This window comes from Melospiza melodia, chromosome 3 (genome assembly GCF_035770615.1).
Source record: "Melospiza melodia melodia isolate bMelMel2 chromosome 3, bMelMel2.pri, whole genome shotgun sequence".
Taxonomy (NCBI): domain Eukaryota; kingdom Metazoa; phylum Chordata; class Aves; order Passeriformes; family Passerellidae; genus Melospiza; species Melospiza melodia.
Window position 1 is genome coordinate 29,914,793 of NC_086196.1, and position 27,802 is coordinate 29,942,594.

Genomic DNA, 27,802 nt, shown 5'->3' on the forward strand with positions numbered 1-27,802 from the left:
AGAAGGCCTGATTAAGATCAGACCAGTGGGTGACTAATGGAGATTTGTACTGTCAGATTGCTGAAGGTAGGTAGGGTTTGTTTTTTGTTTTTTTTTGACATGACATTTGATTTATTTAGCTCTTCCAGATGGGTGGAGAAATGCATGGAGGGTAGAAAGAAACTAGTATATATTATAATCAGTGCAGATATTTAAATTAAGATTAAAATAATTAATTCTGAAGTAAATAATTGGGATACAAATAATTTTTATATAAAGGAATCTTAATGGGAACAAAACAGATTAAGGTGTTTGAAGTGTTTTAAAGGGTTTTTTTGTAATCTTATTGTTTGTATGCATAAATAGATTTTTAAAAATTATATTTGAGAAACATGATCTGTTTGTGCTCTCCAGGATGTTAACATGATTGTATGCCAGATATCAAGGCACATTTTAGAGGATGCACATTGTGGAAAATATCCAAAAAGGAAAACTTTGGCTTGTCAGCCAAAAGATAAAAAGATTTCTTCTCCCTTCCCCCTTCTTTTGTTTATATTTTTGGAGGGCCACTTTATTAGATGCTTTTGTTTCTAAAGCAAGAGTTGTTCATGGTGTATGATCTTTATTAATCTAATATATCATAAAAAACATGCCTTACTATCACAGAAGTTTTTTAGATCATCCTATGATAAGGACCTAGGGCTCTTCGACTGTGCCATTATGTACTGAATGAGGTCCTATTGAATTGTCCTATTGAATGTTAAGCAAAGCAAAATGAAATTTCTAGGAAAGAAGTTACTGTTGGATTTCCATGTCTTTATTGTCACAGTGTCGGAGTTGCTTTACTGGTTGCTTGTAGTTTCTAGTGGAAGTTAGCAGATAAAATCACCCCTCTTTTCTCTGAGCAGTTCTTTTTATCCTAACCACCTGCCTTGTAAGTGTAATGGGAAATTCAGGCTGTTTTATTCTAAAAATTAGTTATTTGACTTTCATAGGCAGACAAATAGAGTTGGGTCTGGAAGATGAAGTAGGCTATTTCTTGGAATGCTTCCTAGCTGTTTTCCTGTAAGTGAGTGCCCAAGATATTAAAAAGCTGCAAATTAATTTAAGTAAGCGCTGCTAACCTTGCATTTTTACCTGCCTACTCTGAGATTGTGCCCATTTCAGATCATTAGTCTTTATTAAATTAGATTATCTTTGTATTGTAGTAAGTTTTGCTTTTACTGGCAAACTTTGTATTTGGACAAACTTCAAAAATGCTTTACTGGTTGTTGTTCAGAAAGCACTAGAGGAGCTGGAAACGGATCCCTCTCTGTATAAACTCAGAAGAAATGTTTTGCCTGTCAGAATCAACTAGCTTGAAAAAATGTTATCTTGTTTCTAAATGAAAGTACAGATGTGTAAGACTTTCTTCATAAACAGGAGTGTTTTAGCAGATCAGATGCTTGTTTATCCTGACCTCCCTGTTTCTTTCTTTTTCTTTTTCCCCCAGCAGCTTTCTTTGTGGAACAAAACATATCCATCAATTGATAATGAAAACCAAGCATTTTCTGCAGCAACACTATGAATTCACTGTTTGCATCTTGTTTTGCCTGAAAGGCAGGTTTAATTGCAGAACAAGATCAAACTGGGGGGGTTTCAATTTTTTGTTGTTGTTCAGCTCCCTTTTACAACTATTAGGACAAAACTGAATGTTAGATTTGTTCACAGACATCCCCTTAGAAACTGAACAAACCCACTCAAAATCTTCCAAAGTAGTTGAAAAAAGAAATAATTCAACAAATTATGTTCTTAAAACCATCGTTCATATCAGCTCTTGTCATGAAGGTTAGCAAATACCTGAGGCCTGACAGAAGAGTAGATTAGACTTTCAGCCCCTACCTTCTTTAGGGAGTGATGGGTTTGAAATCTGAGCTGTGGAAGTACTGGCAGCTTGTGTGGGATGTAGAGGTCAGTGTGAGAGAAGGGTGAGTGGAGGCTGAGGGAGGTGCCTCAAGGGAATGCAGTTTAAGATGCAGTAAACCAAACCCTTCATCCGTGCTCTTCACAGCCCAGTCTCTGCTGCCCTGTACCAGAGTACATTAATGATGAATCGCCTTGTGTGTATACAGGGCTTTGCTTTACTAAGAGGGTGCATAATGTCAAAAAGCATAGCAGGTTTGAGGCTGCCATTATGGCTTTAAATGCTGTATCTTGTTTTCCTTGATATATTACAGGCAAGGCTTTTCAGGAGTGGTGAATTGGAGGGTAATTTGGTAATGTTTACCAGGCTTTAGGAACCTCAGGAAGAATCATCTTGCAAGCAGAGATCATAACCCTAGACAGAGTTGCAGTTACTCTGAGTCCTGCCTGGAATGTCATGGATAATTGGTCTAAATTTAATCTTTTTTCCTAGTGCCAAGATGAGCACTTTTGGAGTTGGATGGTCATGGCCTTGAAAGAGAGCAATGGGCAGGAATAAGCCTGGCACCATCTGAAAATCTGGTAGCTGCCATGGTGATGGAATAGAAATTATGGAGTCCCCAGACCCTTGATCACTTGTACCTGAAGTACCAGTGACACTGCCCATTCACAGCAGCAGCAGCAGCTGTGTGTTGGGGATGCTGTGCATTGTGTAGTGAGCCCCCAGTGTGCTGTAGGAGTGGGAGTGTGCTGCAGGATTAAACACTGAGGACAAGAACCAGTCAGTTGCATTGCAGTGAGTCAGTTCAGACTCTCCTTTCTGCTTTTCTTTTTTCTATCACTAATGGGCCAGTTCTGTTTTAGCTCTTCATTCTAAAAGTTGCCAGCGACATCTTTGAAAACTCCAGTTAAAATGAGAATGTTTTAAGGAAAGTCCTGACAGGAGCTGTTGGTATTGTCAGAAGGGCTGTTGACCTCTAGAGAGGTTTTACTCTTTATTCTTTTTTTGCCCCTGCCAGAAAGGGTTCTGTGTTTCCACTAGGGGCTCTCCTCTTGTTTTGAGATACTACATTCATACTACATAAAGCTTACTAAACAGTTTGTGATCAAAACAAGTAGACTGTGAATCTGAAGACAGAAGTCTCTGCTGCAGTGTGAGTAGAACTGGGGTGCCACTGGATGCTTGCTAGTTCTCATCTGCTGAAGCAGGTGATTTGGGTGTCCTGTGATATGCACCCACACAGGAAGGTCATTGAGTCACTGGAGTCAAAAGTCAGGAATGTGGCTCATTTAGAAGTCTGTAATTGGGTATAACCATGGTAGGAATATGCCATTTTAGCATAGAGGGCTGCGTTGCCAAGATTTACACCAGAGCTAAATATACACGTTGTGCATGCAAAGTGTTTGTAATGTTTTGTGATTGCTACAGCAGCCTTTTAGAAGGGCTGTGGCTTACGAGTTAAAATTGAGCCTCATTTACATATGCAAATTTTAATTAGTCTAGTTTAACACTTAGTTTAAACACTTCATTTGTTAAATAGATGTAGTCACTTTTATCTTTTCTAAAACACACTCTGTGGTATTTTCATATGTAGTCAGGACTGAATCCATAAATTTAATATACAGTAACTGTCTCTTGCTGGGCAGAGCATGAGCTACTACTGCAAGTTATCTTACAGATCTGTGAATTTAAGTGAATGGGGAACACAGCATCCTCGCTGGATTGGCTGCAGGATGTGAATCTTCTTATTTTGGGACGCATGAAAGCAATATGTATACATATGTGTGTGATAGAGACCAATTGTAACACAAACAATACAATAATACTGTCGTGTTTTGAAGTGTCTCACTGGAAAGTGTTGGTCACATGTACTCTGAGAAGCTGACCCTTCTCAGTCTAAACATTCTGAACTTGGAACTGGTTTTAGTATTGTATTTTTAAAAAAAGGTGTGTAGCCTGAAATGTCTTTCTGAAATCTGCAGTTGCTTTATGTATTTTTATGTTGTAGTCTAAAAGAATACATGAAAAGGATATAAATATAAAAGGTGGAAGAAAGAATCTCTGAAACTCCTGCATTATATTAATAACTTACTGTATTAAGTTTTCACTTACGTAAGCTACTGCTGTGAGCTCATGAGACCTTTTCCCATTTGTGGTGACTCACTGGTTGTCTGTATTTTCTATGCATAATTCTTCCTGTGCACAAAGCAAAGCTTTTGGCATCAACAAGATAAATATACTACTCACTCCCTTAGGTACCTTGTAACCAATAAGTTAATGTACTGAAGAGAAGGAGCATTAGATAGATTAGTTTTTCATTTTGGATGGTATGAGTCAGTGATTAATTGGGAACTATTTTAGTGACAGTGACCCTCAACCCATAAAGTCAGTCTTCGCTCTCACTAAGCAAATTCAGTGCTATAGATGGTGATTTAGCAGAAAATTCTGTTTTAGGATTCCCGAAGCATCTTTCTCATTTGATTTGTGCTTTAAGGAGTCTTCTAAAAAGAAAGTACTCGTGTTGCTATAGTGATAAGTTGGAAGATCTATAGGTAGCTTAAGATTTCTCTCAGAAGAAATCTAGGCAGCTGGAGAATGTTTTGGCAGAAGCAGTTTGTGGCCACGTTGATAATGTTGCAGAAGGAGCTCCTGGGTGACACTTGGAATATCAGCTAGTGTGGGTTGTGCCGGAACAGCTGTGGACTAGCATGAGTGGCCTCTAGGAAATAACCTTGGACAAAATGGAAAAAAACAACAAGTTTATATGAGAACAGATGGTTTTATAAAGCAGGAGCAGTGGACTGTGGAATTGTTGTTAGCTGTTGTGTTATAGTACATTGTGAACTGAGGTTTTATTTTATACCAAGCTTCATCTTGAAAACATTAATTCAGTAGCTTGTTTTTTACGTTTAGATGTATGGTCCTTTTAAAAACCCACAGTTTTTCAATGGTTTGTTAGTTTGTTTTTCTTTGTTCCTTCTCCTCAGTAAACAACAGTAAAAACTTTTTAGTTATTCTTGAGAAAGTATCCTTAAGATTATGATATAATGGAAAAAATAGTATAAGGTAAGATCATCTAAGTTACCAAGTTACTGATGCCAAGTGGGTGATTTTTAAAGGGTTGTAAGGAATTCTGATATTAAATTAAGTTTTTAAAAGATAATTTAGAAAATGAGTTTACTTGTCTCTAGAGGTTGGCTGAATCTTAATGTGGGTTTCTTTTCTTTATGCACAGTTTGAAAAAGAAAAGGCAAGTCAAACAAACCAGTGAGACTGTCTCTGCCAATTCCCCTGGATCTCCTGTTTCCAAAACACCTTCTGAGAAAGATGATGAAAGTAAAGTTATTTTGGAGCAAATCAGTTCCTCTGAAGACAACTGTAAATTTCCTGGGGAAAAGGAAACTGCTCCAGACAAGGAAAAGAAAAAGAAAAAGTACAATCAACTGAAAGACATCAGACGCACAGAACTTAAAAGATACTATAGTACTGGTGAGTTTTATTAATGCTATAGTATTTTAAAATGTGTTTGTTTTGGTAGTTTGCTAATGTATTTTTCCTATATTCTGTAGGCCTTTCTTAAAAGGATCATTAACTTTGGATATCCTTCCTATAAAAGCAAATAGAATTATATAGTTCAAAATACCTGGTACTAACTTAAACCTTGCATTCTCACAAAAATACCTATATCTTGTTTCTCAGTTCTAACAGTCAGTGTTGTTATAGGCAGCAGTTAGTTTATTTTTGCATTTGTTTTAGTTATTTTTAAGATTAGTCTTCAATGTTTTATGGGATTCAGTTTTTTTTTTGTCAGGGCTGTTTCTTTCATAAATTGATGTATACTGTTCAAGGCTTCAATCTTAATTCATATTCATGTTTGTCTGTTGAAGTGCAAGGAAGTAAGTAAATTAACTACATATTTTTAAACAAGATGCCAAAGGGCTTGTGTGATGGCTTGTTCCCCCCCAGCTGTCGAAGTAACTCAATTAATTATAAATTCCTTTTTAAATTTTTTTTTGCAAGTACTTGAGAAAAAAAAATTTTGTACATTGATATATGAGGTGAGTCATATACACATCTGTATTTCTGGATTGTAATTTGTTAGATACTCTTAAATGATTTTAGATATGATTTATATGATATGATTTAGATATAGATATATGATTTAGATGTGATTTATATGATGTGATTTAGATATAGATATATTATATTATTTACTTCTCATTCCAGATTTTGTCTTGGTATTTTGTTGGAATGAATTCTTAGATTTGGAGAACTCTGGTTCCATCTTGTAAGGAATCCTTTTCCAAAGAGAAGGAATGGAACAGAAAAATCTAGCTATCCTCAAAGCAGACTTTTTTACTGCTCACAGAGTGTATGCATGGATGGCTGACTTCTAAGGAGGAGTCTTATTTTAGGATAAAAAAAGGAAATCTGCAGTGAAAATGTTGTGTTGAGTGGTCGTGCAGACTAGCCCACAACCGAAAAGCGCCTTTTATGAGGCAGTATGGCCTTGCCATAGGGAAGATAAACCCTGGAGTAATGCTTCCTGGGGTTTGCAGTGATTTATTGATCAGGCTATAACTTTTGGCGGATTTGAATGTCATGAGATAATTATTTGAGAACTAAATGAACTTCTCTCTGTCTGAAGTTCTGACTGCACTGTTCTGCAAATAAGATCTGTAAAAGGAAAACTGTCGAACTGTTCATGAACAAACCCGTAAATTCTTTCTGCTTTGGTAGTATGCTGATATAAAAAACCCCAAACACACCAAAATATAAGCTTCTGCTACATTCCTAGTAAAGTGCTTCTTCTAGAAGCACTTGTTTCTTTGTATCTAGGGTAATTTAGGTGTTTGTGAGGTAGCTGATTTTTTTTCTCAAGTTTTTCAGGAATTAAATTTAAAAATTCTGCAACATTTGGCATTTGGTGTGGTGAGATGGGGGCAATGGGATCACTCTCTGTCTCTGAAGAATGCAGCAGTGCTAGCTAAGGAGAATGTAAAGGTGTCTTTGATGTCTTTGAGCTGTCTTTTACTTGTGATCCAGCAGCCAGCACAAACTCAGGTTGTACTTATGTCTGTTTCGTAAGCGTTCCCTGGTTTCACGTGGATTGGCATCATTACAGGGTGACTTGAAATGCTACTTATCATCATGTAGGTGTGCAGAGTTTCTGGGTTCTGCAGAAATACAGAATTTCTGTTGAGAAATAATTTAATGCTGTTGTTGAGCTGAGCACAGACTCAACTGGCAAAATCCAGAGAGATAAAAACTTCCTCCTTGTGTAAATGCCTTCTTTCCAGTTGTGCCTAAAGGCTTTTACCCAGCTGGAGCACCAAATTGCAGAAGTGAAAGTGTAAATAGAGGCAGAAAAGAGTTGATTGTGAAACAAGTGCCGTGGCTCCATGTGCAGGTTTCAAAATGAAGTCTTTTCAGTAGAATTGTTAGTTGCCATGGCACTGGACTACAGGGCTTACACTGCCTTCACCCACTGCAGCTGTAGCTCACAGGGTTACCTGCTCAGCTGTTTGTCACTGCTGCTCTCCAGAAAGCTGCCACCTTTGCCAACATCCTGAGTAGTTTCTGAGAGCTGTCTGCGCACCCACAGCAATCTGAAAGAACTGGACTTGTATAAGTAGTTTGCCTTTTAGCTGCACATGGCGTGGCAGAGGTCAAATCCATCTGTCTTGCTCAGCTGAGTTCTGTCAGGTGTACATTCAGCAGTTCTCTGCTGGAAGATGTGTCAGCTGCAGTGGTGGGAAGGCACTGACTAATCTGTAAAGACTTTATCTTTTCATTGTTGATATGCTTTCATATGAAAGTGTCTGAGAGGGATTATCCATGTATATATGTGCATCTTAATTATTTAATGTCAGGGATACATGTACCTCAAGGTATTTAATGTCAGGGATACATATACCTCAATTATTTAATATCAGGGATATATATGTCTCATTTCCCTATCCCCCCTTCCCTTCTTTTTTTCCCCTCTGACTTGTCCCATTATTGATGTTTTGGAAGTGTTCTGACTAAAAAGCATGCACTGTCTCTCTGTTAACCATTTTTCTATTTATGTTTTCTGAAGGGTTTGGGACTTTTGGAGTCTGTTCCTGCCCAACTAGCCAGCTTTGACTAATGTCTAGAACATGGTAGGGGGGTTGGAGCTAGATGATCTTTAAGGTCCCTTTCAACTTAAACAGCTCTATAATTATAACTTTATGAAAATCTGACACAGTAATTACTTCTTTTCTCCTTAAATGCTTTCTGCACTTTATCAAAATGTTTAACTTTACTCAGAAGGAAAATTTATTAAATGTAGCAACAGCCTTGCATATTGCCATGATACAACCAGGCTTTGTGGATTAATGGAGGTTCTGTCATTAGATGATTTGAGTCCAGAGGGCTTGTGTCTGTCAGTCTAACAGAATGAAGACCACTGTCCTCTGAATAATATTCCTTTCATATTTTACAGGACAATAAATCCTTCTTTCATTTTTGTTCTAAAAGTTGGGGGAAGGAAGGTAACATCTCATTATAACTTGTTCCTTGCACACCACAATCCCTTCATTAGAGGCTCGTGAATGTGTTTGCCTTTTTGAATTTGCAAATGCAGTGCCATCCTGACTCTCACTTTGAATGCTGAGCTTTTTAATAGATTTTAATAGCTTTTTAATAGATTCCTGCAGGCATCAATGTTGTCAGGGGGATTTTGTTGACTCAGTAAATTCCTCTTCTCTGGTGGAAGAACTAGCACAGCTTCTGAAGGCTGTGCAGAACTTGGTTATCCCTGGCAAGCTTCGTACAAGAGACAGTGGTTAAAAGGCTTGGATTATCTGGGGAAGGGTTCGGGTTGGGTGGTTAAAAGGCTTGGATTGTTTGGGGAAGGTGGAAGCCCGGCAGCGCAGCCGGGAGCTCCTGTCCCGCATGCAGGTGTGGCGTTGTGTTAACGCCGGCAGCCGGCGGGTGGCGCTGCCGGGCCGAGGAGGAGGAGGGAGGAGGAAGGAGGCGGTGCGACTGGGGCATCCTCTAGGAAGGGATCTTGCAGCATCCCTCTCGCAGCCAAGACTGTTCAGTGCAGCACATCGGCTTACTCTGTACAAATAACCTGATGGTATACGGGAATGATATTTCCCTTGAGGCACTGCTAAGTGGCTGCATAGGTCCTACTGCTAGAAAGTTTCTCCAGTGTAGTCTCATAGCTTCCTTTTCTCTTAGCACTTGCACTGTTCTTCAGTGGGTCTGTAGTTCTGTAATAATTTGCAACATTCAGTCTCCAAATCTCATCCTGTAAGACACTGCCTTGCAGATACAGCCCTTGCTCTTTTGCTCTCAGGCAAAAGAGATACTAATACTGCATGTTGTTTTTCCTGAAGATCAATGAAAACAACAATCCTTTCTCTATACTTTTATAATCTTTTGGCTTATGTGGCAGTCTGCTTTGTAACTTTGTCTGACTCTTTCTGCTGTTGTTGCTGCTGTAAACAGCGTTCAGACTTCTGGGGGATTTGTCTGTCTGGCACAGTACAGTGGTTGCTGTACTTGGGCCCCAGGATGCTCTCCCCTTCTTCTTGGGATAACCCAGCTGACCTACTTTTGCAGCTTGGCTTCTTGGTTTTGACGTGCTATCTCTGGGAAGCCTGTTTTATTGACAGATTAGGAAACCACAACTTCCTGTCACGAGTTGCTGAACTGGATGAAAGCATTTGTGTTTTGCCACTGAAGACACTGAGGCAGGTAAAAGTGTGAGCTTGTGAAAGCAAGCAGTGTAACAGTGGTCAAAAACAACACCGAATTTCATCCATGTATTTATTCCAGCGTGATATAATGTGTCTTTATATCAGATGTGCATAATATTCCTAGATTCCACTGATTTTGCTTGAAAACCTAAGCAGGCAACATATGTGAGGAATTGGTCTCCATTAAAGAATATGCCATAAAGAAAAGTTTGATTTAGGGAGTTCGTCCCATATCACAGAGTTACTTTTGTTAACAACATAAAATCCAGCTGACTAGCTTATCATTCTGCTCTGTTATCATAAAGCCATCCTTTCCCATTCATTGCAGGGTGTTCATTTTCTGCAGGAGTGGGAGGTGAGAGTAACAAAACCCCCTCTTAGTGTAGCTCTGATTTACATCAAAGCAAGCAGGATTCCTAAACACCATGAGAAGGAAAGTAGTGTATGTCCATTTAATGAGAGAGTATATCACACATTGAGCAGGAGGTGCCAGAGTATCTCCCTGGAGGCAGAAAGCGGATGCCTTTTATTTACTTTTCCTCCCTGGCATCCCTTAGCAGGGAGTGATGGAGGAGCAGTGCAGTGTGTGTGCAGTTACCAAGCCTCTGAATGTTCTGGATAAATGACCAAGAACAAATTTTAGTAAGCAAAGCAGAGAGGGCATAACAATTTTCCTTATGCATTATGTGGTGAGACTGGCCGTGACTGGCACAAAAACAGCAGAGGCAGCTCCCATGATACCAGAGGTACTTTGTTTCAAAGATGAAAGTTGCTTGCAATGCGTTGAAAATGTATAGAGAATTAAATGTAATGAAATGGTGGGATACTTCCTGAATGCACATTGCAATGTGCGTTGCAACGTTAGGTCATCTGCTAAGCAGGCTTAATCTGAAGTGGACTTTTCAATACTTATTGAGTTAAAAATGGAAATTTCCTTCTGCTTACGAGTCCTGGTTTTGTCTTTTGTATTACTTGGTGCAGAACAGTAAGATGCAGTTGAGGACCTAATTCTGGTGCTACTCATAAAAGAAGAAAGAATTAAAAAATAAAAGAGAAAATCCTTATAAAATATTGCTTGTAGCTAGCTAACTGTAATCAGCTCTAATTTCTGGGGGCTTGATTTAGTCAGCCCTATTCATGTAGTAAAGTACTTTCTATTCTAAGTGATCCAACTGATTTACAAAGTGGACTACTCAGTGTTGTCTTAAGTTGTTTAATACAGCAGTAAGCCGTACAAGCTTTGCTTGTCCTTGTTAGCCTTCTCTGGACCTCCAGGACCCAGGATACTGGAACAGGGGATGTTTTTACTCTTAATTCAGGTTCTATGACTTGTTTTACTGTGAGTTCTGTTCAGCACAGCTCAGGGAAGAAGGAAAATGTTGGAGACTAGAGGGAGTTGTGAGAGACTACCTTGGCTATAACTCTTCTTGAGGGAGAAAAAACCCAAGACCCTTATCCTAAATTAATTGTGTAATTGAAATATCATAGCAAAGAGCTTTGATGGGCTCAGCAGACCAGGACATAGAGAGAAACAAGTGGAGATTAGAAATCAGGGATACCTTTTTAACAGTGGCATAAATTATCGAGGCAGAAAATTAAAAAGTGATGTTTCTGTCCTGGATGAAAAAATATCAGGATTTGCTATTTTACAAAGTTACATTGCACTACAGCAATTACTTAAAGTAAGATTGACATCTTGTCAGTCAATGACATCTTGTGATCTATTCTGGAAAGGTCAGGCTGTGGAATGACAGGCTGGTGTTTAGTTAGCTAAAACTGATCTCACTGCTGAAAGACCCAGGTGTGTTTCCAAGGGCTGCCTGTTTTCCCAAGGCATGAGTTTTCAGAAAGAGGGAGCACTTAAGTTCTTAATTATATTTAAACTCAAATGCACTTAACATCTCTGAAAAGTGGTCCCAGAGGAAGAGAGGAAGGCTGTGGAGCAGTTGGTCCCATAGCCCAGGGTGAGGCTGTGACAGGTGTGTGTGTGCAGGAGGTGAAAAGGAAGTGTGTCAGGAGAATTAATAAAGAGAGTTGTCATATTTCTGCCAGGGATAATGAAGGGAAATAAGTCTTTGTGGTTAGCAAGTTCATCACTTCCAGGATCCACTGGCTCATCATGCCTGGGGTAGTCTGGCTTTTCTAGGTTGTGCCAGCTGCCTGCTGAGTTTTGTGCTTGCTGAGCACGGGTGCCCTGTGGAGTTAGCCTTGAGTACCTGCAAGGCGCAAGCAGCTCTTCAGTGGTGTGCCCTGTGCTGGGATAAAGAGTTGGACTTTCACAGGTCTTTCTCTTCCATGTTTCCTGGAGGGCTGTCAAGCAGGCAGATTGCATCCTTTGCCTCTTGCCCTACCCAGGCTTCAGAGTCTGCACCGTGAGTGCCTGCGGAGCAGTGCTCTGCAGCACCCATGTGTGTCAGCTCTCTCCCCTGCCCGCTGACTCACCGTAGCTCTCTTGGGATTTCTGCCCCCAGGGAATAGGCAGAATACTCTCATTTTGGTTTCAGACATTCTTCTCCAAGACAGGAATATTCATAAGCCAAGTATGTAAAAAGCACAATATAGTGCATTTGAAATCATGTTGCAAATCTTGGTCTCCAAGCAGAGGCAGAGGCAGTCGTTTTTAGGGTGTCTGCATAACTGAGGCATGGAATCCTCAAGGCAGGCTTTTAATTTCTCTTCTCCACCAAGTTCCCATATTGTGCTTGAAATGCACTGTTGAAAGTGACTATAAATGCTCTGAAAAGCAGCACTCTCTTCATGTGCGTTTAAATAATAATACAAAGTTAAGCCAGATTTTTTTGATTGTAACGTCCTCACTCCCAGCCTTCTCTACTGACATTTCCTGATATCTTCTCAGTCTGTTGCGACATCTCTGTTGCAACTTGTTGGGTCATGCTTGGGATCCAGCAGCAGCTTGTATAAACTGAGTTGCTCTATTCTATGGCTTCTGAGCATCTGCCTGATGAAGTGATGACAGTCAGCAGCACATCAGATGCTGGTGTCATCTCCAGATGCAAAAAGAGAGCATGTGTCCTGTATCTTTAGAATCTTTGTGATTTTCATCTCTATTTTTAGCCTCTGACCTTGTAAATACCATTCAGTCGACAGGACAGTACCTTGCTTGATTTTAGGAGACTCTGTCCTGGTTGACTTACATGGCATAGCCTTCCTTCCCAGGCAAGCTATGCTGTGTTCAAGCAGCAAAGTAAATGAAGAAAGCCAGCATGTGTAGTGTTAACCGTTTTCTAAAATGTCTATATTTTCTCTTGTGATACCTAAGTGTTCCTTCCCTCAGTCCTACTTTGTTGACAGGTTAATTTTCCTCGCTCTGTGTTGTCCTTAAATACCTAATGTAGTGGATAGCCAGAAATTTTATGGCGATACTTTAGTGAAAGATGTGTTTAGATGCTGACGTGTTCCTGAATAGGATTCACAAGTAATGCTGTCAGACCACAAAGGAGCTAAAGCCCTTTCTTGGGGATGAAGTAAATAAAGAGGAAAATTAAGTTCCTTAAATATTTGCAGTTTTTTGTGTAGAAGCTGCAGTATGTGAATATTGCATGAATATCAGTAGTAAAATTTTGACTGAAGTGTGCCTAAAAATGCCTAATAGCAGAAGGAGTTACTACTCTTTTTATCACTTCTTTGAACTGATTGTCATTTTCCCTTGAGGCTCAGTAATTTCTGGTGATCTCTTTACTCCTTTGAAAGAATTGCTTGGAAAATAATTAGTGGACAGTCAGTTTTTATTGAGAGTGGAGAAAAGTTGTTCAAGGCATGGCTATTTCAGGGTCATGTGTCTGGATTTGTGCTGCTCAGGGAATTGCTATGTTCCTGTATCAGGAGAAGTCCCACTGATGAAGGAGCACAAGTGTGATCGTGGTAGGTGACAGCTGCCCTTTTGTTTCATGTGACTTCAACAGCAGCAAAGGAGAAAACCAACTGATAGGATTCAGTAGAGTAAAAATATGCAGAAATAAGGTGAGGGCTTTTCAGGAGATTGGGGAAAGCAGGAAGCAGAAAAGAAAAGCAGACAGCTGAATTGGTGAGAATGTGTTGGGATTTTTTTGTTTCTCATTTAACATGGTAGCAGTACACTACCCAAATCTGGGTAGGGAATGTGTCTGCCTAACTTGCTGGTTTTCTTCAGGGAGATAGGTCTGATAAAATGGCTAAAAAACTTTTTTATATGCCTGCCCCCTAACTGCTGCAGCTGGCTGAAGCAGGGGCTGGGTCTCTTTTCTGAGGCTGCAGCTGAAACATCAGAGTGGGTGGAAGGTGTCCCAAACCAGGAATCTGGCCCCTGTGGTGGTGGGGTTCACCCACGCTTGACAGGAGCTAAAAGAAAGATTTTTTTTTTATTTAAAACTAGTAATTTTAATGTGAATGCTGTTCAGTTCATCACTTTGAGAGTCATGAGAAAAGCCAGAAAGATGTTTTAAATCACAATTACATCATTCTGTGCACAAATTGGTGCATAGCAGAATTGCTGAAAGTTATTAAAATCTCAGGGGAGAAGGAATGGAAAGAATTGCTTAGATAAACTGATTTGTCTTCCCCCTCTATCATCCCAAATAGGTCTTTCATATTCTTGAGATCTCTGTGTGTAGAGTCACTTAAGTGATACTGTATTCCATCTCTGTCACCATAATTGGTATCAGGCCTCATTCATTGATAAGGAAGCTACCCAGGAAGCTTTGTTTGCTTAATTTCTTATCACTACCCTGATTAGGTTACTCTGAGGGATAACTGCTCTCCCCTGAATTTATTGTGTTTCAGATTCTTTTAAGCTACCTGTAAGTTTTCACTCCTTTGTCCTGGTGCTTGGCTAGACTATAGTAATATAATTTTATTGCTTCTAACAAATCTGTAATAGAGATGTGGGACTGGACTGGAGTGTCCTGAAACAGCAGTGACATACTGAACAGCATGGAAAAATTATTTGTATATGATATGGAAAAATTACTAGTATCATACATGCTTAAGGAAACCCTCTTTTCTGTCACCATCACATATTATTGGTTTTCTCATAGCTTAAAACCTGTGTTTGGTTTTACTTCCTCCAACTCAAAAAGGAGGTAGTAGGAGAAGAAAAACTAGCAAAAAGGGCATCCTGTGTGATCAGAGAAATAGGGGAGTCCAAAGTATCGCAGTATTAGTCACTTGGAAAAAGTTAAGTAACTGAGAAAAGATGCTGGAAATCTGTGACATCATGAGTGGTATGCAGAAGGTGAATAATGACTGTTTTTTCACCCTTAAAATAGCATTAATTAGGATGTTCAGGCAAGTATGAGGTACAAGAAGGGAAGCACTGCTTTATGAGCACATGTTAGCGTGGGGTTCATTGGCATAGAAGTGGTGTGGAGCTCTTGAAAGAGCAGAACAGCTCAGTGAATGGTGTTACTCTGGGAAATCTGGGATTTTGGGGCTAATCAAGGGAAAGATTTCCCTACTGACAGGCGGCCTAAATCTTTGGTAAGACAAATTAATGAGTAAAATGGACTTTTGCACCAAGTGTGCCATTGCCTCTGTCCTCTCAGGCTGCTGAGTTTGTTTTCCAGGTGTGGAAAGCGGTCAGTCCTGTGTCCCCTGTTTGCTTGGGCATTCCTGCCAGCAGTGCCAGACGTGGGGCTGGCGGTGGCTCAGGAGCTGCCCGGCGGGTTCAGCTGTCACTGCCAGCACTGCCTCACCTCACACTCATCGGGGCTGGGCAGCAGCAGTGCTGATGGCATCATCCTGCATGGGGATGGCCCGTGCTCCATCTGGGCAGCCCAGGAGACTCCTGAAGCTCCTTGACCTGTTCTATCTACTTACAGAGCTATTTACACAGTTGCAGAGGTGTAATTCTCCTATCATGCGTCAAGGTCTTCTGGGTGATAAACTGATTGACCTCTTTATCATACTCCTTCCATAGCTGGTTTCCAAATTACTCTTAGGTAGCTCTTTTTTCTAAGGTTTCCTGTAACACTGCTAAATGAAATGTCAAGAGTCTGCTAGGAAACTGAGATGCAAATATATCATTACAGGCAGAAAAATTCCCATTCTAGACCTGTCTGTTTTCAGTAAGCCTGTATTTTCTTGCCTGTTCTCACTTGGCATTCTTCTTCTCCCTGCTTATTATTTTACTATTTTTACATAATTCTCGATTTCCAAGTTTCCCAAAACCACAGAGAGGTTCAGTCCACCCACTCTGCCTTTTGCCTAAAAATGTGGTGTGATCCAATTTGCATTAACACCTAGTCACTTCTCATGGTGTGCAATCCCATCTCCAGCATACAGCAGTGTAGGAAAATTTGGGACTCAGAACCGTGAGTCATTTCACCACTAAGCAAGTGTTCAAGTTCAAAAAGTAGCCAAAGGCAGTTGTTTAAAGCCTGTGAAGTTCTTTATGGAGTTCTGACTGAAAGAAACGTGGTTCCTGAGGCTTACATCATGCCTGCGTGTGCTCTGGGTGCCTCTGTGGCTATACAAGAGCTGCCTGCCTTCAGATCATGTCAGAAAACATTTGGCTTCCTGGAGGAGAAATGGGAAAAGATCAGGGGAACTGGAGAGACAGTATATTGCGTGTGTTTAAGTAAATTAAGTGTGCTGCTTTGGCTGGCTTGCCAGTCACTCTGCTGTGAACCATTCATCTTGAGCACGATTTTGTGACCTTGGCCTCAGCACATGAGGGTATGTGGGCTTAGCAGTTCTGTCAGGTTTAATGGGATTCATTGCAGTCTTTTCTTCTGGAGGTCTGAATTTTTAATTCATTATTTTAAATCTTTATATGCACAATTAAAAACATAGGCTAGTTAAGAATTCACAGTATTCAAGTAATTAGGATGTTATTTTGAATTGCCCAGGCCTGTCTAGTAGTTAGGCATAATGTATGGACAGTGTTCTCAACCCTTTGTTACTGGGACAGAAAAAAAAAAACAGGGAGCAGTAGGGGGTAGAAGAAAAAAGTATCCAAACACAAAATGTCAGATTTTGTTTCAGGAGACAAATAAATTCACAGACTGTGACTGACTTCTTTTAGCCTGCAGCTAAATAGACTATACAACATGTATTCTTGCACATAGGTGTGAAAGAAAATTGCCTAACTGTTCAACTTATTTAGGATTTATTAACATTTATTGACAAAAAAGCACAGTATCTTCTTTAATCTAAACTCAGCTTGCCTTTCAAACTTCTCTTTTTCTTGTCCTGCAGTTAGGTTTTTAACTATGTGTGCCTGCTTAGTTCTCAATTGTACTACACTTGTGTTCAGGATCCTACTAAACAAACAGGTTCACAGTCCTGTCAGCCAAGAACTAGAGCATATTACATGTCTCCTGTGAATACAGTATATATAGGTAATGTAAATGTTATACAGGTTATAGCCTTTTCCTGGATAGTATTTCTTATCTCCAAACCTAGTAGGCAATGCAATTAGGAGGACCTGGAAAATACTGATATTTCACAGGGTGAGACAGAGGTGTCCTGCCTCCCAGGTAGGAAGCTGCAGGGGAGAAAGTTGTCTGTATTGCTGTTTTATGGTCTTTTTGTGCCACAGGGGCATAGTGGTTGCTGTTGTGGTCAGCTCTCCATTTTTAAACACAAAACTTTGAAACAAAAAATGTTCAGCTCATAGCAAATATAAGCTCTTCAGAGAAACTGCTTTTATTGCATATTGTTATTCCTGCCATCTACATGCAGACTTAAACTTTTTCCCATTCAGCAGGTGCAAAATCTCTTTCTCTCTCTACGTCTCTCTGGCCTACTTTTATTTTTATTCCAACTCTTCCAGGGTTTTACTGGTATGTGTCTAGTTACTGTGAGATTGTTGCTCTTAACTGTTTCCTACCTTGTGTACTGTTTCAGAGATAAGTAAGGGTAAAAGATCTGAAAACTTGTCTGCTTTTTTCACCTAGAACAAGTCTAGCTGAAAGATCTACCTTTCTTGTCTTTCTCCAGGGAAAGGTCACAAAAAGTTCAGGTAGTTTGCCTTCATGTGTGATATGTAGTTGTAATTACAGTTATCCTGGACTAGTTGAAGTGGTTTCTCCTGGTAGCACAAAACAGTGTGAACTCAGTAGTTGGCAGGGTTTCTTCAGGCAGGATTGTGCTATATTGGCAGTTTTATGCAAGTAATGGATAAAGAAAACATCCAGTATTTGTCAGATTTTTTGTTTGTCATGTTGTCATTGTGTTTCGGATGGTTTAATACTCTGCCCTGCTGATGCTGCCATTACCTGTTTTTCCACACACTTCCACTTAGATCAGCAGAAGGTGGTGTGACAATGGTGAAAACACAAATGGCCAGAAAAACACAGTAAGAAAGCTAATTAAAAAAGTTTCAATATGGGTGTCCAGTCTCTGAGGTGAAATGTCTGAGATCATTGAGTGATGCTGTGTTTCAAAATGCTGTCAGGGAAAAGCCAGCATCATCCTGATCTTCCCGTTCCTCCCGCTGTCCTTCATGCCATGTACACCATATGCACGTACTTAAACTGAGTTTGGTTTCTACACCAAAGAGGCTTCCTGCCTCTTTTGCCTTATTGCAGTGTCTCTAACCAGTGCACTTCTCATGATGCATCCCTGGCAGCTGGTGGGTGGGATATGCCAGCAGTAACACCTGGAGGCATGTCCAGGTGTGAGTCTCTCCTGACAGAGGGAGCAGCCCCACACTAAGGCAGCCCCACAGCATTCATCTTGCTGTGGCCATGGGCCAGCAGAAGGCTCAGTCCTGCACACTGGGCCCCTCCTTGTTTCTTGTGTACATTACAGTGTGGCAGGCGAGTCCTCGCCCTTCCTTTTACTATCGGCCTCTTACTCCCTGGAAATAGCAAAGGTTGCAGCAAAGCCTGAATGCAAGTCAGAAGCCCTGCGCTGCCATTTCCAGTCCTTTCCTCCCTGATCTTCCAGAGCTGCTGGCTTGGACCACAGGAGGAGTTCACCCTGGACAGCGTGTCCCTGCTCCTGGTCCCGGCTGCTGGTTTTGCTGGGCCCAGCCTTGCCTGGTCTTCTTGGCTCTCCCCGCTTCATCCAGGCTGCAGCATCCTGCTGGAGGCAGTGGGAGCTTTCTGAGGGCTTGGGGGCAGTGAGGCAGGGAGAGCCATGAATTGCCTCCTGGCACCCCATCCCCACTCCTGGAGCTGGGGCTGCATGCTGCCCTCGCTCCCCCCAGGTACGTGGGGCTGGGCTCTGGGTTTGGAGGGAAGCCTGGGGCTGGGGCTGGCTGGGCAGCTCCATCCTCCCTGAGCCTTGGCTTTCCTCACCCACTGCTGTCGTAAGAACTGGAAATCTCTGCCCTGCTCTGGTGCTCACAGCTCACGAGTGCCTTTTGGGTCCTGCAAGGGTTTGGGTTCTGCTGCTGTAGTGGGTTCTGTGTGTTGCAGCTGATAGAAAAACCATTCTGCACAAACTTTCTGCTTTCTCTTACTTGGCTGTATACATGCATGCTTTGCAGGACTCTTGGCACATTTTTACCTTCAGAGATTAAAGCAGTGTTTAAACATATTGTACTTATGAAGTGGTGACTAACCAGTATTTGTTGTGGTTGTACCAAGGCAGTAGATATGAGTATATTCACCTGATGGTATAAAGTACTTGTATCCAGAGCTGAACTGTGTAGGAATCACCAAGAAACCATGGGAGCAGTTGTGTATTGCTATGGTATCATATATACATTACACCTGCAGAGTTCCTGAATGATTACTAAACCTGCTGTACTTCATTAAGTTTTCTTGCCTTACAATTTAATCTTAAGGCCTCATAGGTATTTTAATGTGTCCTCTTGTTCTTCTTCACAGCTGCAGTTTGCACATAATGTAGATTTCTTTCAAAACCTGCTGAAAGGTAACCATCTTGACAGTCACTTGAATTTTTTTTTTCTCTTTAGATGATAATCAAAACAAAAGCAATGAAAAGAAAGAGAAGAAGATGGTTTCTCAGAAGCCCCATGGTACCATAGAATATATAGTAAGTGCTGGTGTGTGGTATGTTCATGCCTGCCTTTTGAAAGTGGAGTTGTTGAGGTTGAGAGGGGGGCAGTGGCACAAAACTGTGAGCACTAATTCCTTCTCAGTTTGCACTTATCTCAATAGGGATTGCTTCTCTTGTTACCATTCAAATACCACCATAATGAGGAGAGCTAGGGTCACATCCTGAATCTCTGCTCAACCCAGGATCTCTGCCTCTTTCAGCTGCCAGTTCCATTTTTACTTCTGCATTATGGATCTCTAATAGAGCAGTGGTTTTGTTATTCTGAAAAATACTCCCATTCTACAGCTGATGTGTGCTGGATGAGATGTGTTCCTCTAAGCTGGAGCAGGGCAGCAGTGTGCCAGCTCTGCTCTGTGTGTGAGCCCTCAGGTCGCTCAGTGCATTCCCCTCTACCACGCAGAGCCTCTGTGGGAGGTGCTGTCCCAGCTGGGAGCTGCAGAAATGCTGACGTGCTGTCGCTGCTGGAGATGTAGTGAACTTTGCAGTGTATGACCTCTTACCCCTTGCCAGACCAGTTGTAAATACAGATGTGCTGCTTTAAAGTTTTAAGAGAAAAGGAGAGGGACATCTGTAACACCTCTACATTTTTTCTACTGTATATTGTGAAAGAATATTTATGTCCTTTTTTTTTTTTTGATACTGGCTTATCACCTAAGCTATTAAATAGATGTCTGTCAAGTCTATCCCTGCAAACAGTCTGCTAAATGGGTTTAGTTCATGTGTGGTGCTGTGTTCAATATGGTGTCTTAGTCACCAACTCTTTCTTCAGGCTGGAAATCAGGACACCATAAACAGCATAGCATTAAAGTTCAACGTCACCCCAAACAAGCTGGTGGAGCTCAATAAGCTTTTCACACAGACAATTGTGCCAGGCCAGGTAAATCTTTTATTTATTTGGGTTTTTTTTAATATCTGAAACATAACTATTTGCTATGTATTTAGAAGTTTTTTACTACTTACATGTATATTTTAGATACTTGGATACAAGGATAATGGATGCTAATTTAAAGCCCTCCCTTAAAGGGAAACTCAGTAGATTATTTCTTGGAATTGGTGTGATGGGAAATCTTTGTAATTGCCATATCTGACTTGTTATTTATGTACTGTCACTATAGCCTAAAGATGACTCTGAAGCTCAAGAAGATAATACAGCTGTTGTGAAGGAGTTGGATTATTGGGAAGTCTGGATAAATGCAATCTATAATGCATTAAAGAATTAGAGAGAGAGACAGAAATTGAAATGCCTTTGTGCCATTATGTTGGGTATGAGTCAGTCTCCTGTAAGATGAGAAATAAATGAAGCGAGACTTTTTAGGAGAGTCCTAAATCCTGAAATTTCCGGGACTGGAAATGCAAGTGTGGAGAATAACACTTGGTTCATAAACAGCAGGTCTCTACTTCTGCTTCACAGCCATGCAGAGGTTGAAGTGTCTTGATTTGCAGATAAGGAAACTGAGGCACAGAGAGATGGTGTGACTTGCCTAAGAATACCCAGCAGACAAAAGCTGGAATAAGGAAATTAGTTTAATTTTTCTGAATGTTTTTAAGGTGTACATTGCAGATATGAGTGATCAGTATTGTGTTGTCTTTCTAATATAACATAGTTAATAACCTTTTAAAGCTTTTGCCTCACTGTTTTGAAATGCCTGTTTGTATTTAGATTCTCTTTGTGCCAGATACAAGTGCTGAGAGGCTGTCTTCTAGTCCTGGTGCTCCTGTTTCTCCTTCATCATCAGATGCTGAATATGATAAACTCCCTGTAAGTCAGACATGCTTCACTGGTCTTAAACTCTCAAAATATTTTCTGATTCTGAAGCTGAGAATCAAGGCTGTGTTTTTTGAGTTTACAGGCATTGTGTGTAGTGTCTTGCATTAAATTAGTTTGCTGTACTACAAAATTTACCATTGTCTTAAAAATACTCCATATTAAGGGAATTCTGCTTGTGGAAATGCATTACAGGTTCAGTTGGGCCCTAAGTCTATCAAAACTACTAAAATAGTGTAGTACACAATCTTTAAAGAATGGAAAGCTAAATATGAAACATTATGTAGTGTTTCCTACTGGAGATTTTTATGCTGCTCTGTAGTCCAGATCCTTGATCCTGCACTGGCATCCTTGAACAGGGAGGCTGTTGGTTTAGTCTGAGCAATCAGTTTCTTTCTGGTTAAATTGTAGTGGTACCCATATACAAACTTGTCTTTAGACAAGACTGCTGGATTTAATTTTTGTAAAAGGTCTTGGCATAGCTGATCTTTCATTTTCTTTAGAAGGGTGATTGGCCATGATGATTTTTAGATAGTACCTATAGGCAGTTTAGCTGCCTTCAACATCTTTAACATCTGCTGAGATGAAAGTGATTAGTCATAGATGAAAGTAATTAGTCATTTCAAATACATCACTAATCCAAAGTCGAGAGAAGCTTGGAGTGAATAATTGTGTTTAACCTTACCCCTGTGCCATCTGCATGGGGAATCACACCAGTGCTCTGTGAGCAGAGGTCTTCAGTGTAGATGATGTGTCAGGGCAGGCCCTCTCCTACTGAGATGTGTAATTGAATTTTGGTGAATTGACCTGCCTTGATGTTTTTTAATTTCTTGCCTGTTATTTGTATGGAGTTTCTTGTAAGGTTACAAGGGTGGGTTTGTTGTTTTTTTTTTTTTCAATACAGGACACTGTAGGAAGTGTACATATATACTTACATACATGACCATTGCTTTTCTTCCTTATGCAAACAGAAAATAATTGTTTAAACCTGGCCTTTTAGTTTTCAAAAATCTAGAAGTATATGATTCTTGTCCTGTTGCTCTGCACTGAACTTTTTCTTTTCTAAGGATGCTGATTTGGCAAGAAAGGCTTTCAAACCAGTGGAGAGAGTCCTTTCCTCTACTTCAGAAGAGGATGAGCCTGTGGTTGTCAAATTTTTAAAAATGAATTGTCGTTACTTCACAGATGGTAAGGTAGGTGGAACCTGATTTTTGGGCATTGTTTGAGATTATCTTTGGATAAGTGAGAGATGAATACTGGGGGAGTCAAATCTGCTTAATGTTTTTAAAGAATGTAAAAGTGATGTTGGCTTTATCTATTACTGTTGCGTTTGTTGGTACTGTGATAATATGCTGTATAATTTTGTTCTTTTGCTTGTATGTTGCTAGATACACAGAGAGAACTGCACTTCAGAGTTAAGACATGTCTGGATTAGTTGTCCAGTTCCATCAAATTGAGCAACAGCTTTATAAAATGAGTACATGCCAGTCTATTTCATTTATGACATGAAGATAAATTTTAACTGTTTCCAGAGCAGCGTTTCCAAATATGTTTATGTTTCTTCTGCACTTGCTAATGAATGTTGTGCAAGCCTAATAAAAGAATGAATATTCCATTATACAGTCTTTTCTTTCTGTTTCTTGTAACATAGGCCAGGACTGTAATCCTAAATTACAGCAAGTGTTTTAGAAGCACAGAGCTTGGGTAGTATTTTAGCCCTTTTCTCAAGGTTGCAAGACACTTCTTCCTGAACTGCCTACTTTGACATATCTGTCCCTGTTGACTCTGGTTTCAGTTAGCTGTCTGCGTGTTTGGGTTTTCAAGTTCTCTGGAATTTATAACACTGGAGATGCTAATCATTGTAGTTGCAGCATTTTTTTCCCCCTAGCCCTGACTTTTGTAAGATGGATGTGTTTATACCTAGGGTTTCTGGCTTCTTTTGCATTGAGTGGATGTAGGCTGTATTTATCAGCTCTGCAGTTTTACAGTCTGCATTTTGTAGAATGTAATAGAGGACTACCTGATGTCTGGCATGTAAATTAGGGCAGTACTGTCACTTGCTATGTGATGCTTGTTAGATGCAGGGGATACAGATTGCCAATTACAGATTTATGGCTGCAGGATGAAAAAAGTAATTTTCAGCCAGAGCAGTCAAAAATGAGATGGCTTCTTCGCCAGTTTAGCTGAAATCTCTCATTGCCTGGCTTCCTGCAGTGGCTGAGTGAGAAGTACATCCTGCTGATGTATTCTATTGTGACTTCTGGGAGAAGCCTCTGCACTTGTTTTCATTCTGTCATCCAAACACAAACCAAGCTTGAGGAGCGAGTCATACAGGAGAAGTGAATGGGAATACAAATAGACTTTGCTTTATAAAGGAGCAGGCATTCATGTGCTCATTTGCCACTGCCAAGCCATCAGCTTGATATCTTAACTGCTTTAAACAAAGCCCCACAAACCAAGCTTGTGGTCTTTTACCTGTGTATTTATGAGCCTTCCTTGGCTTGCCTTGCAGATGACCTCATATAATTAATAGTACCTGCAGTGTGGGCCATTCCAGTTGATCTCTGTCTCTCATTTGTCAGATGTCATGATTTACAAACAGATTCTGAGTTAGTCTGGTGAATTTTGTACTTCATGTGGAGGAGAGGGTGCAGAAGCGAGACAGTGGCAATCTTCTTCTAAACCTTGGAAGATGGTCAGTTGCCATGGATTGATGATGAGTAATGGCTGATGCAGCAGCATTTTATCAAATCCATTGCTAGAGCACATTTTGAAAAATTAAATGAGTCCTCTGCAGCTGTGCAGAATATGCCTGGACCAATCATAAGAGCTGTTTCTAGGTTGTTTCTAGCTTCTGTGGGAAGAAGCTTCATACCAGATCCCTGTATGGAGAAGCTTTTTGGGTGTACCTCTGGGAAAGTAGATCAGGGGGACCTCTGATGTTAGCTTGGCATAGTAACCTGGATTTTTCCATGAGTAAAACTGCATGCAAGTGTGTTGGTTGCTTGTAAATTCATGGATCAAATGAAAGTAGCTGCATCCAGAATAAAATGCTATGTAGATTTTAAAAAATAAATCCACTAATCTGTTTTGAGATTGATTAACAATCACATTTTTAGCTTATAGCAGTCAGCACTGAAAGTTGAATAGGTCAGATGTTCTTCCTCCTCAGCCAGGAACTTGGATGTTACTAAGAATTTTTTTTTCTCTCCTTATAATGTCTGACTTGATGCAAAGTATTGGAAAGCAAAGTATTTTGCTATCAAACACTACACGACACAATATAAAGAAGCAGGGAAGTGGTTTTGCTTTTGAGGATGGTAGCCTAAAATCCAGCACCCAGTGATAAGTGCATTACATGTGAGGTGCTGACTCTTTCTTCTCCTGTTTTAGGGCGTCGTTGGAGGAGTCATGATAGTAACTCCAAACAATATCATGTTTGACCCACATAAGTCTGATCCTCTGGTGATTGAGAATGGCTGTGAGGAGTATGGGCTCATCTGCCCCATGGAGGAGGTTGTCTCCATAGCTCTCTACAATGACATCTCTCACATGAAGATTAAAGATGCATTGCCATCGTAAGGAGTGTTCTTCCCTGAACTTACATTTGCAGATTTTCAGTAAGGGTCATGGAAAAGGGCTGGGGAATGGGGGAATGGAGGGGAAGAGTTTCAGTGCAACAGTGTGAAGTGCTGGCTAAGGAATGATTCACTTGTGTTGTTCTTCAGAACAACTGTCTCTTTAGAACACTAAAGCGGCATTAAACACAAATGGGTGACAAACATGAGAACCCAAGTGCAAAGACTCCTTTGCAGTAATTAATAAAAGCATTCGTAATATGCCACACTCGGCTGTGGCACTGACCTGTCTCTGGGGCCCTTTCAGTGGATGTGAAGAGGTTTAGATTTTGACCATTACTGTGTTACCAGGACTGTTCTCAGAGGAGTATTTGAAACTTTTGAAGGTAACACCACCATAGCTACCATCTTCAGGACTTACAGAAACACCATACTGTGGAATACTTCTATCTCAGAACCAGAAATGCATTGATAGTTATAATCTATAATACATTATAGACTTTCTAGGGTGGGCTGCTTTCATTTATGCACAAACAAGGCACTTCTTATCTATTTGTTCTAAGCAGGATTTTGTTCTTACAGGCAATACCTGTTTGAACAGTGAAATTCATTGAATTTCTCATTTCAAGAAAAACTTTCCAGATACTTGGTACACTCATTTCTGGAATATTTAATAACTTCTTAGTAATTTTTAAGTGATGAGGATCTTGTCTGATTCTCCTCAGAGTTTTAGCAGCAACAAAGAGCTGAAGTTTTATGAAGAGCTGATACGTTTATTCAGAATTTTTCATTTTGAAATATTTTATTATTGTCCTGCTTTAAAAAGAAATGTTTAGGGAAGCCTGCATTCAAACAGTATGTTTGAATAATGGAGACAAATAGAAGAAAGCTAATAACTGCGTTGCCTGTTACTGTTCTGCAGTAAATGTGTTCAAACAGGACACAGCTTATCTCCCGATTTTTTTCTTCTCAAAAATACATTGTACTGACAGGGAAGCATGGATGGTTGTAGATGTTGACTCATTGTCAGGTATGGGAAATTACAATATTAACAGGATTTGAATTAAATTCCAGCAGCTAAATACATGTCCTGTGTTTTTTTGTTATGGACCTTCTGATGACTTGCACGTTCTTATTACATGTGTTACATTTCTTCACCCACATGGCATATTCTGCCAAGTGCTTTACTCATTTTATTTTGGTATTACACTTTTCAGCATTTTCCTCCATTGTCTTTAAAGTAATTTATTTCCAGTACTGTATGTTTATTTTGGAGAAAGTTATTTTTCAATGATTTTCATGGTTTAAGTTAATTTGATGTTTAGTTTTTATTTTCATATTTTTTTCCATTTCCATTTTGCTTTTAACATCGTATGTACATCCATCATTTCCCCTGACAGTGACATACCAAAGGATCTTTGTCCTCTGTACAGGCCAGGAGAATGGGAAGACCTGTCCTCTGAGAAAGATATCAATCCTTTCAGCAAATTCAAATCCCTTAGCAAGGAAAAGAGGCAGCAGAGTGGGGATGCATCTGTTGCTCTGGGTGCCAAACAGATAAAGCCTTCAGATAAGGAAAAGTCTGCTGATTTTGAAGTTCTTCAGTCATCGGAGAATACGGGCTCAATCAAATCAAAGTCTCTGGAGTTTCCCAACAACATCACTGCCACTGACCATTTGGAAAAGTTTGATGCAGATGCATGTACCAAGGACCCTTCCAGGGGAAAAAATGCTTCAGATACCAAAACCAAAGAAAAATCCCTTCTAGGAAAAGGAGAAGATGAGTTCACTGACCTGGAAAAGACATCATCTCGTATGGATAGAGGGTTGGACAGGAAAATCTCAGTAATGGAAGGCTTGCTGGCTGACCCCAGGGACTTGGGGAGAACTAAGCAGCAGGTAACCAAACCTACTACAGAAGTCCAGGAGCACTTGACAGTTGATTCCTTGGAAAAAAAGGACAGTGTTGAACCTAAAGCTGACTTAGACTTAGAGCTGTGTGAAAAGCAAGATGTTATTCCAGAAGTAAACAAATGTGTCAGTACCCCAACAGGTAAGGTGGAGACTGAATTGGACACAAAGAAAGAGCTAGAGAAAGATAAACTTATTGAATTTTATCTCAATAAAGATGGAAATGGGTCTCAGTCATCTGAAGACTTACACAAGGCTGAAATCCAGAAAGGTGAAAACAATAAAGCAATTGGCATAGACCTTACACTTAGCTGTTCAAAGTCCCAGGCTAATGAAGTCCATACAGTTAAAAGTATGGAGCTTGGTTCCTGCTGTGTTGAAAGGAAAGGACCTTCATTAGAAATCAGCTCAGCAGCAGCAGAGGAAAAGGATCTGAAAGAGTCTGTGGACTCTTCATTAGTACCAGCTGTAGACAAGACCTGTCAAGAAACACAGTTAGACAATCAATCAGAAATCAGACTGTGGCTGCTGCAGAAAATTCAAGTGCCAATTGAAGGTAGGTCTACGGTTATCCTTGTTTCCTCTGAGACTTGGACAGCATTATGACGGTAACCTTTGAATTGACAGCCTTCTCTAAATTTCTTCTTTCTGTAATACCTGGTCTCTTTTTTACTCCTTGTGTATTTCAATTTTATATAACCTGCTATTTTCAAGTTCTCAATGCTTGTTGTTTGATAAGTAGCTTGTGTGCTCTCTCCACATTCAGTGATCACTGCTTATACAATCTGTACTTCTGTTTGCTGGCTTTAAGAAGGATAGTGAAATGTCATCTAGTTTCAGTATTGGCAGGGACACTTCATGGCCTAGGAATTGTCACTGTTGGTATTGGTAACCATGTTGGCTCATTGAAGTCTGTCAGTTTTGTTTCCGATAGTATCCAAGGTAGTAGAGCATTGCTGTGAAG

At 40.2% G+C, this 27,802-nt stretch overlaps 1 protein-coding gene across 5 annotated transcripts in view; it reads left to right on the top strand.

Annotated features, from left to right (window-relative positions):
• NCOA7 (nuclear receptor coactivator 7) overlaps window positions 1–27,802 on the top strand; it is an 80,688-nt gene that overhangs the window by 37,055 nt on the left and 15,831 nt on the right. For 3 of the 5 annotated variants that reach the window (XM_063151112.1, XM_063151113.1, XM_063151114.1), the window contains exons 3-9: window positions 5,118–5,371; window positions 19,481–19,560; window positions 20,354–20,461; window positions 21,245–21,343; window positions 22,417–22,542; window positions 24,743–24,927; window positions 26,328–27,394. In XM_063151112.1, coding sequence (XP_063007182.1) covers window positions 5,118–5,371; window positions 19,481–19,560; window positions 20,354–20,461; window positions 21,245–21,343; window positions 22,417–22,542; window positions 24,743–24,927; window positions 26,328–27,394 — 1,919 coding nt within the window. The remainder of the gene's footprint in view (window positions 1–5,117; window positions 5,372–19,480; window positions 19,561–20,353; window positions 20,462–21,244; window positions 21,344–22,416; window positions 22,543–24,742; window positions 24,928–26,327; window positions 27,395–27,802) is intronic. The other 2 variants (XM_063151116.1, XM_063151115.1) reach the window with 2 other exon arrangements.